We start from the raw sequence: 10,492 nt of genomic DNA, 5'->3' as shown, positions 1-10,492 counted from the left end.
TTTAACAAGTGGTGCTGGGATAACTGGTCAACCACTTGTAAAAGAATGAAACTAGAACACTTTCTAACACCATACACAAAAATAAACTCAAAATGGATTAAAGATCTAAATGTAAGACCAGAAACTAAAAAACTCCTAGAGGAGAACATAGGCAAAACACTCTCCGACATAAATCACAGCAAGATTCTCTATGACCCACCTCCCAGAATATTGGAAATAAAAGCAAAAATAAACAAACGGGACCTAATGAAACTTAAAAGCTTTTGCACAACAAAGGAAACTATAAGCAAGGTGAAAAGACAGCCCTCAGATTGGAAGAAAATAATAGCAAATGAAGCAACAAAGGACTAATCTCAAAAATATACAAGCAACTCCTGAGCTCCAATTCCAGAAAAATAAATGACCCAATCAAAAAAATGGCCAAAGATCTTAACAGACATTTCTCCAAAGAGACATACAGAGGCTAACAAACACATGAAAAGATGCTCAACATCACTCATTATCAGAGAAATGCAAACCAAAACCACAATGAGGTACCATTACATGCCAGTCAGGATGGCTGCTATCCAAAAAGTCTACAAGCAATAAATGCTGGAGAGGGTGTGGAGAAAAGGGAACCCTCTTACACTGTTGGTGGGAATGCAAACTAGTACAGCCGCTATGGAGAACAGTGTGGAGATTTCTTTAAAAAACTGGAAATAGAACTGCCATATGACCCAGCAATCCCACTTCTGGGCATACACACTGAGGAAACCAGATCTGAAAGAGACACATGCACCCCAATGTTCATCGCAGCACTGTTTATAATAGCCAGGACATGGAAACAACCTAGATGCCCATCAGCAGACGAATGGATAAGGAAGCTGTGGTACATATACACAATGGAATATTACTCAGCCATTAAAAAGAATTCATTTGAATCAGTTCTAATGAGATGGATGAAACTGGAGCCCATTATACAGAGTGAGTAAGCCAGAAAGATAAAGGACCAATACAGTATACTAACGCATATACATGGAATTTATTGTAAAGTAATTAGCCTCTAACTAATAAAAATAAATGAAAAAAAAAAAAAAAGAATAGGAAGTCTTAAAAAGAGAAGAAAGAAAAGAAGGAAACAAAGAGAAAAGAACTACTGGCAAATAAGAACAATGGCTGGAAATTAAATATATGATACTGGAAAAAAAAAAACACAGAAGCAGTGTTAAAAAGAAAACTGAATCCAGAAACAAATAAATGGACAACAGGGAAAAAGAGAAAATTAGAGAATCACTCCAAGAACTCTACCAGACAATTAACAGAAATTCCAAAAAGCAAGAAGACAGAAAGTAAAAGAGAGGCTATGATCAGAAAAAGTACAAGAAAACTTCCAGAGCTGAAGGACACATGTTGCAGATTGAGAGAGCTTGCAGAGTGCTCAGCACAATGGATGATAAACTTCCCGAGGCTGCGTCACTGTGAACTTTCAGAATGACAGAAACAAAGAGGATTCTTAAAGCTTCCAGAATAAAAAGACAATTCAGGATGAACAAGGTCCTAAAGTACAGCTCAGGGAGTTATATTCAATATCCTGTAAAAAACCACAATGGAAAAGAATATTTAAAAAAAAAGAATGCATATATGTATATAACTGGGTAAACTAAACTGGATTACCCAAAAACTAAAAAAAGTTGGGAATAAGAAGGGAAATACATTTTACAGCAACCCTGAAAGAACAGAGTAGAGTAATACCTTCAAAATTCTCAGGGAAAATAACATTCAGTCTATAATTCTACACTCAGCCAAAAAGTCAAGTATAAGAGTAGACTAAAGATACTCTGGGGCATGCAAAGAAAATCTCCTGGCCTAGTGTACAAGGACAGTAGGGAAATACTGAGTCAGCAGATAGGGCTGAACTGTGGAAGAACCAGAGGGTGACAGTTTTGCACAGCCTACCCTGGAAGCAGCCCATGAAGGCCCTTTATGTAACAACTCATGTATCTCATGGGCATTAGGGAGCTACTGTAGCTTTTGAGAAGAGAACTGAAAAGCAAATTCGAATCTGCAGTCAAATTGGTCAGCATCAGGTTTATTTCATTAAGAAAAGCATAAATGGTTTAGCCTGGAACAAGTATCCTTTTCTTTGTGTTTGTATGTGTTTGGGGCAGGGGGATGAAATAGTAAAAGAACCCCCTAAAACATCAATAACCTATAGCAATAAAACAAGGACGCTAAGATACTCACACAAGTAGACGGGAGCCAGCCTGGCAAGCCGTGACATCGCGTCGGCAGCTTCATTCTGCCCCCAGTCTCGCAGCAAAATGTAAAAAATGTTGTTCTTGGATCCTGACCCCAGTGTGCCTTTGTCCATGCTGCCACTCATCAGCTCGCTGTTCTGGATTGTGACATCTGGAAGGAAAAAGATTATGGACTCACACAAATGATTATCTGTTACTTTGTCTCATTCCAAAATGAATTTAAGGCAGTTGAGAAAATTTGTTTTTTTAAGTTAGAGCAGAGCAAATAGAAATGCTGTCTAAAAAATTTCTTTTTGAGGGGGGAAAAGGATAAATCTAGGAACTTTTGAAAAGCAGGGAAGATCTAGTTTGTTACCCTATAGCCCTGACTCTGAAAGGTATTAGTTGACTCTCATTGTCTTTATCTGTGATCCGTGGATGACAGTATCAAGCTCTTGCCATCTTTATGTCATGGCATGGGATGTTTTGAGCACCAATTCAATGATGTACAACAAAGTGTTGTTTATAAAGCACTTTGTTATTCACTAAGACAGAGAAAACTAGCAGTGGCACCATCGTAAAAAGCCTAAATGACAAAATGAAATTTGTATCTAGAAACAAAAACACAATATAAAACAAGAAGCCAAAATACATTAAAGACAGGGAGTACATTTATGAAAGAATGGTTGTAAACCTGGGGTGGGGGGGAAGAAAAAAATTCAAAATATTTATTCATCATGAGACAGCAGAGAATCCTTGACCTTCAGAGAGTCTTTGTGGCTGAGTTGTCACTACAGAGGGCTGCAGATCCACCTCTCGCCACAAAGCCTTGCTAGCAAAGGCCACTCTAAATCAGTGCTACTCAAAGCAGTCTGCTGGGGAAGCTCCTGTTACCAGCCTGGGACCCAGAAAGTAAATGCTGCTTGAATGGCATAGGTCTGGGGAACACACACTCTTGGGCTGAATCAGTCTAGGGGACTCAGAGGACTCATATTTAAATGTTCTCACTGTTACACCTGGGGCTTCCCAGGTGGTGTTAGTGGTAAAGAGCTTGCCTGCCAATGCAGGAGACTACAGCCGCAGGTTCGGTCCCTGGGTCAGGAAGACCCCTTGGAGAAGGAAATGGCAACCCACTCCAGTATTCTTGCCAGGAGAATCCCATGGACAGGGGAGCCTGGTGGGGTACAGTCCATAGGGTCGCAAAGAGTCAGACATGACTGAATGACTTAGCGCAACACAGCACTGTTACACCTGATCTACATGTGATCAAAACATCCACTGACCAGGTGAGGCAGGTAAAAAAAATTAGCCTTTTCAGTAATAGTTTTTAGTCATGTACGTTGCTCATGTGTGTTCGACTCTTGGCGACCCAATGAACCATAGCCCATGGGCTCCTCTGGCCATGGGATTTTCCAGGCAACAATACTGAGTGGGTTGCCATTTCTTCCTCCTGGAGATCTTTCTGACCCAGAAATTCAACCCATTTCCTGCGTCTCCTGCATTGGCAAGCAGATTCTTTACCACTGAGCCACTTGGGAAACCCACTTACTTATACTTTTAGACAATGAACACATTTTTGGACATAAAATAATAAATTGTAAGTCGTAAATAATGAGACCCTTATACAGCAAAACACATACACACAAAAACCAACAACAGAAAAAGAAGAAAAGAATTTGCATTAATTGGCAAAAACAAGTCACCTGAGACAAAACATGTGGAGAAGAACATTCTAACCGCTGGGTTGGTCATGTATCCACATGACCTCTACCTTCTGGAGAAACACCAGCTGCATTTCCCTGAAGAACAAACTTCCTGCCTAAGGCCTTAGAGAAACACAGGATTTACCGGCAAGGCGAAGGGAACTGGTGGCCACTTGCCTTCCTGAGCCCTGGCCCCAACCTGCTGCTTTCACTCACAGGAGTCATTGACACAGAGGTCCTCTCCTCTGCCGCAGTACTGCTTGCCCTTGGTTCGGAGGTTGGCCCTCACTGGATTGTCATCGCTGGGTCTGAGGATGACGCTGAAGATCTGCTTTCCCGTCCACAGGGTGACAGGCTGGAGGAGGAGAGGAGCCAGAGCATCAGCGGGCCGAGCCTGGTCTCACCTGCCCTTCACACCAACGAGGCAAGATGGTACAGCGGTCACAGGCCCACTCGGCACCAGCGGGGGTACACAGACCACCGGTGCACCCGTACAGATACAGTCACAACAAACCTTTAGTATTGTGGGGGGTGGGAGACGAACTCTAATTTTCTCATCCTTGCCCACCAGTATTGAAGCGATGATCTGACAAGCTTTGGCTCGGTCAAAGAAAGTGTCCTTAAGAGTGAGGAGATAGGCACCTGAGGATGTTAAGAAAGAACACAAAATGAAGGAAAGGAGTGAAATTGTGAGAAAAATCACAAGGTTTCAACTTTAAAAATAAAGATGGACTATTACTAAAAGAGTGAGGTAAAACACAGCTGCTTCTTGGTTTTCTCTTCCAACGAGAATCCACGCTCCACAAGGAAAGGGACTTTGTTTTACTCGTTGCCATATCCCCAGCATTAGAAAAATAAAAAATATTTCCTGTATGGTTTATTAACACAATCACACTCACAAACAACAGAATTAAACAGCTTTTCAAGTGGTCATGTGAATGTGTAAATGAGAATCCTGGTGTTCCAAAGTCTCTTTCCAAGTAAATTCCACAAAACCCACCTGTCAGAAAATCCTGAATAGCAGCAATTAGTGGTTCTCCATTTCTTGGTGTTACAAGGTTTGCTTTAGTCTGAAGGAAAAAGGAACACAGTAAGTTAGCCATGTTTGGATGCATGATGTGGCCCCAAAAATCTTCACCACAAACACTCTTAATGGTTATGGATAAATGAAGAATAGCAGGAAGGTGAGGCTGTGAACCAGAAGCTGGGGGTTGGTTCTTATTGCAGCTTTGTCACTAACATCTAGTGCCTTCATCTGTCAAGGGGAGAGGGAAAAAATACCAGCAAGATTGACCTCAGAGGTCCCTACATTTAAATACTGTGTGTAATTGTTCTGGGTTGTTATAAAGAACTCTTTAGGTAAAAGACTTTAGTGTAATTATAAACGCTCTTCTCCAAAGAAAATTTCCTTCTATGAATGATGAGTAGCACTGTGTTATCTTTGAAGTCAATCAATTCCACACTATGTAATTACAATAACGGCAGAACGGTCAAGTTTCTCTTGGTTGAGACACTAAGTTCCAACAACAGCATTTATTAATCATCAAAATGTAACGAGTACCTACACGGGCAAAATTGGGCGCTAGTTGTTCACTGCCTAAGTACCCAATTTAAAGAAGGTTCTGCACATCAAGATGCATCTGCTTGGGAACTCGCTGGCGGCCCAGCGGTTAGCACCCTGTGCTTTCACTGCTGAGGGTGTGGGTTCAATCCCTGGTCAGGGAACTAAGTTCCTGTAAGCAGCTGCTTGGCACAGCCAAAAGGGGGAAAAAAAAAGGTGCATCTGCTCAAATCCTTTATCTGAAGTATAATGGACCATGATATCCAACAGTCAAGTTTCTGACACACCCCTGTCTTACCTTTTTATAACTGGTGCTCATGTGTATATATTCTCCTAGGAGCCCACATGACAGGTCAGAAGATACCCAGTCCACTCAACTCCACACCTATGAGAGAAACTAACTCCCTTACATACTATGGGGTGTTTTCAAATAAGACTTGTTTCCCTTCTCCTCCTTTTAAGGAGCTTTTTCTCAGGAGTTGGGCTGTACCACCCTACATACCCCCATGAGAACAAGGGCTTCTGCTTTAGCTTCTTCTGTTTGAGGAAGATGAAGGTTCATTTCATCTCCATCAAAATCTGCATTGTAGGGTGTACAGACACACTCATTAAATCTGAAAGTCCGGTGGGGCTTGACCCTGGCCTGTGGAATACAAAACAAAGCAAATCAGGAAAAGGATATAAGTCATTTATTCAAAAGCTTCTTAGACGCATTATTTTAAAAAAAAAAGGCTTCCTGCCTTTTTTTGTAAATGTAAAGAACTGGACACTTTACATTAAGGAAGAAAATTCCTAGTATGTTCTGGTATGGATGAGGTCATTAGTTCAGTTCAGTCGCTAAGTTGTGTCCGACTCTTTGCAACCCCATGGACTACAGCACGCCAGGCTTCCCTGTCCATCACCAACTCCTGGAGCTTACTCAAACTCATGTCCACTGAATCAGTGACACCATCCAACTACCTCATCCTCTTTTTCTGCCTTCAATCTTTCCCAGCATCAGGGTCTTTTCCAATGAGTTAGTTCTTTGCATCAGGTGGCCAAAGTAATGGAGCTTCAGCTTCAGCATCAGTCCCTCCAATGAATATTCAGGACTGATTTCCTTTAGGATTGACTGGTTTGACCTCCTTGCAGGCCCAGGGATTCTCAAGAGTATTTGATAAGGAACTTTGCAAGGCAGGCACCTCGCCGAGGCATCTGACTCCCTCACCTTCTTACCACGGCTAAGACAGCCAGCCAGCCAGCGTGTACCTCCTGAAATATGGCAAGAGGACGTAGCCGGCACCACCTATAAGTTATTACTGCCAAAAAGTTGAATTTGAATCTGCTTATGCTTTGAGAGCTTATTTCCAGTTTACAGGAAAACAATGACGCATGAAGGAACCCTTACTGCCACACACGGGCAGACAAAAAAAACCGTGCAGCATTCTTCAGGACAAATGACCTGGTTTTTTCAAACATGACACTGAAATTAAGAGGAGGAGGGAGGACTGTACTAGATTAATAGGGGCTTAAGACATATATCAATTAAATGTGTAAATTTTAGATCTCACTTTGAACAAACTAGCTGCAAAAAGATTTTTGAGACACGTGGGGCAATCTGACCATGGACGGGTACCAGACAATACCAAGGAATGACTTCATTTTGGTGAGGTGTGATAATGGCACTGTAGCTATGTGTGTTTTGCAGAAGTAAGCTGAATACACATGGAAAAAAAGACATGGCATCTGGTTTCATCAAAGGAAAAAGGGAGAGAGAAAACCAGTGTGGCAAAATCTTGAAAATTACTGAATATAAAGGATGTGAATATGTGAGTTCATCACAGTACTCTTTCTACTTTTGTATATATTCAAAAGTTTTCAAATAAAAATATTCCTATGTTAAATGGGCCAAGTTTCCAGAAAGGGAAGGCTTTTGTTCACCTTCTAGAGCTCCATAATCATAAAGTATATCTTTGGTATTTCTGCCATTGAGCAAAAAGATTGATGTAATGTTTCCATAAGCTACTTGAAAAAAAAATCAATCTAGAAAAACACTACCTTAGGAGCCTGTTTAAACACTACCTTGGGAGCCTGTTTGCAAATGCTCAGGGATTTAATGGTTTTTCATATAGGAGAATTTATGAATATTTAACAAATTGAAGTTGCATCTTGTTTCCATTTGAAATCTCCAGAAAAGGAAACTGCTGTTGTTGCAAAGTAAACTGCTCCAAAAAATATGTGTTCAGGTCTTAGTTGGAGGACAACTGCAAAGAAAAATCCTGTAAGCATTTTAGTTCCTTAGTTAATATGCTGTTTTAAATCAAGTCAATTTTCTGCCATGTCTATTTTACATAATTTTGTGCACACACAGATATGCATCTATGTTGTTTGCAAGTGAAATCACAGTAGTCACTTTCATACTAATTTTCAATTAGTTCCTGTTTCACTGTTGTGTGAATAGTATGTTATAAATATTAAAAACATTTAAGGGAAGCTTGAAATTGAAGAGTTTCACTCAAACTAAAATGGAGAAGAGGAAAACCAAAAGTTATGAAAATTTGACATTACTGGCAATTTAAATTTCAGATGTCTGGAGTTTTGGCGTGGCACACACAGCAAAGTTCCACCCAGTAGATATAAACACCAGTCTCCTGCTCACCAGGTGTGCCATGATGCTCAATTTGTGCAGCGAGGGCTGCCGGTTGAACAGGACCACGTCTCCATCTATGAGGTGCCTCTCCACAATGTCCCCGAACTTGAGCTCCTGGGCCATCTTTTCTCTGTTTCCGTATTTCAGAAACCTTAACATACAATCATGGACATAACCTGTGAGAACAAAGCTTCCTCAGCAAGTTTCTCCCTCTTCATAGCAAGATGCGGTCGCTAAAATGACCACATTTCACTGAATTTAAGGTGCCTCCCTCCACTGTCAATTAAACTGCCGTTAACAGCCAAACTGTTTTCGTAACTTTATATTTTGGCCACACCAAGTGGCCTGTTCCTAGTTCCCCGAACAGGAATTAAACCCTGGCCCCTGGGAATGAAAGTGCCAAGCCCTAACCAAAGGACCACCAGGGAAGTACCTAAACTACAACAAATTGATTGTAGGACACCTCTTAATTTTAGAAATGTCCAACGATGATAAAAAAGTATGTCTTAGAGTCACAGAAACTGAGTAATAAACTGGCTTCTCACACAGGGCCCTGGTGATGTTTGAATTTCATGAGATGAAAAGCACTGGTGATCAGCTCATGTCACTGTGAAAAGCCAGAGCCGGCAAAATGTGTGCCTCCTGGGTTATGAGTGCACTGAGGCAACCCCAGAGCATCCAGGGGACCCAGAAAATGATCTGCTTTCATATCCCAATGCGCTATATCTACCTAAACATTAAATGACAGAGAATAAGTGAACACTGTGCATACATCCAAAGAACCAGCGGAGGAAACAAAAAAGCACTGAGGCTAACTGCAATTAAAACAGGTGTTTTCCACATGTTAAAATATCATGGTAATTTACTTTGGACTGCATTCTGTGGCTGAGTATGGCGATAGTGAACTTGGTCACCAGGAGATAACTACATCCAACCACATTGTGAAAGCATTACCTTTTCATCTGCGTGTGTCTCTGCTGAATGAAATTGGCTCCTGGGTGAACTTCAGGGCCATTTCGAACCAGTTTCCTCAAAAAGTTGATGTTTGCTTTGTTTACCTGGAGGACCACAATGTAAGAGAATGAGGCACTGTTAGGTTTCGATGCGCTGGCATGCTACACTGAAATGCGTCTCAGTCTCTCCTTTCTCCAAGTGATTCTAGGGCACTTCCCTGGTGGTCCAGTGCATAGGACTCTGCACTTACACTGCGTGGGGAAAGGGTCTGATCGCTGGTCAGGGAACTAAGATCCCACATGCCGCTTGCGGGGGCCAGGAAAATAAAAAGCATAACTGAACCCCTTGTGTGATTCTAGGAGAAGAGAGGTACCTGTGGCACGCTGCTACCAAGGTCTTCAGTGTAAGGACAACAACGGTTCACATCTGAATGTGGTCACTCACTTGCTGGGTGACAGAGCCAGGTCTGTTACTGACCTTTGGTTTCTCTACTGATAAAACGACTGGGCTGCACTGACCTGCAGGGAGCTTTCAGCATATTCTGTGATCCTAAAAACAGGTGGCAGCTTCACCTGCAATGATTTACCATGGGCTTCTCAGGTTTAAAAGCTGTTAACTCCAGAACAGCAGGTCCTGGCCTGCACCACCATGTCCCACAGCCTACTGGACAACAGTCTTGCGGGGCACTGTCTCAGAGAAGGAAATTTAACTCATCCAAGGACACTGTTTTTGTTTTTTTTTTTTTAATTCTGACTGCACTGAGTCTCTGCTGTAACTCTTCCTTGAGGTGTGTACAAGGTTAGCTGCCTTGTAGCATGTGGGATCTTAGTTCCCTGACCAGGGACTGAACCCGTGTCCCCTGCATTGAAAGGCGGATTCTTAACCACTGGACCACCAAGGAAGCCCCAACCAAGGATACTTTTTACACAAGCTTTACCAGAAGCACCTATGGTCTGGGCTAATTATGAATTTCAAGAGCAAAGTCATAGCCAGTCAACATCTTCCTGTTATCAGGCCTTTCAATTTTCTACACCTCAGTTAAAAAAGAAAATACTATAAATACCAGTTTACATTCAGGAGTATGAACTCAGTATAAAGTGCTACAGCCTTTCTGGTTATGTATCAACAACTTTTTAATATTCAGAGTCTTTGAGTCAGTGATTCTAAAGTTTTAAAAATGATTCTAATATTTTAACTCATCCCAAGAAAACTTACTGGGTATGGATGTTTATCATTTAGTTATTTAAGGCATGAGGTATGAACCAGCACAGAAAAATATCAAAGATGGAAAAAAGTAGACTTGAATGTTTAATGTGTATCTGAGTATTTAAATATAAAGGCAGACACACCTGTGTACATGTTGTAGATGTTATATACGGTGACACAGGTGTGAAAGAAACTGGAAAAACAAACACACACGTGCCAAACT

General features: G+C 41.4%; 1 protein-coding gene across 1 annotated transcript in view; it reads right to left on the bottom strand.

Annotated features, from left to right (window-relative positions):
* Positions 1-10,492, bottom strand: part of POLR3A (RNA polymerase III subunit A) — a 47,329-nt gene that overhangs the window by 25,070 nt on the left and 11,767 nt on the right. The window contains exons 9-15 of the mRNA XM_043476424.1: positions 9,064-9,167; positions 8,119-8,260; positions 5,983-6,123; positions 4,920-4,989; positions 4,434-4,561; positions 4,136-4,274; positions 2,224-2,388 (exon numbers count right to left, since the gene is read on the bottom strand). Of these exons, the coding sequence (XP_043332359.1) occupies positions 2,224-2,388; positions 4,136-4,274; positions 4,434-4,561; positions 4,920-4,989; positions 5,983-6,123; positions 8,119-8,260; positions 9,064-9,167 (889 nt within the window). The remainder of the gene's footprint in view (positions 1-2,223; positions 2,389-4,135; positions 4,275-4,433; positions 4,562-4,919; positions 4,990-5,982; positions 6,124-8,118; positions 8,261-9,063; positions 9,168-10,492) is intronic.

This window comes from Cervus canadensis, chromosome 8 (assembly GCF_019320065.1).
Source record: "Cervus canadensis isolate Bull #8, Minnesota chromosome 8, ASM1932006v1, whole genome shotgun sequence".
NCBI lineage: Eukaryota > Metazoa > Chordata > Mammalia > Artiodactyla > Cervidae > Cervus > Cervus canadensis.
This window is presented reverse-complemented; position numbering and strand designations above follow the sequence as displayed.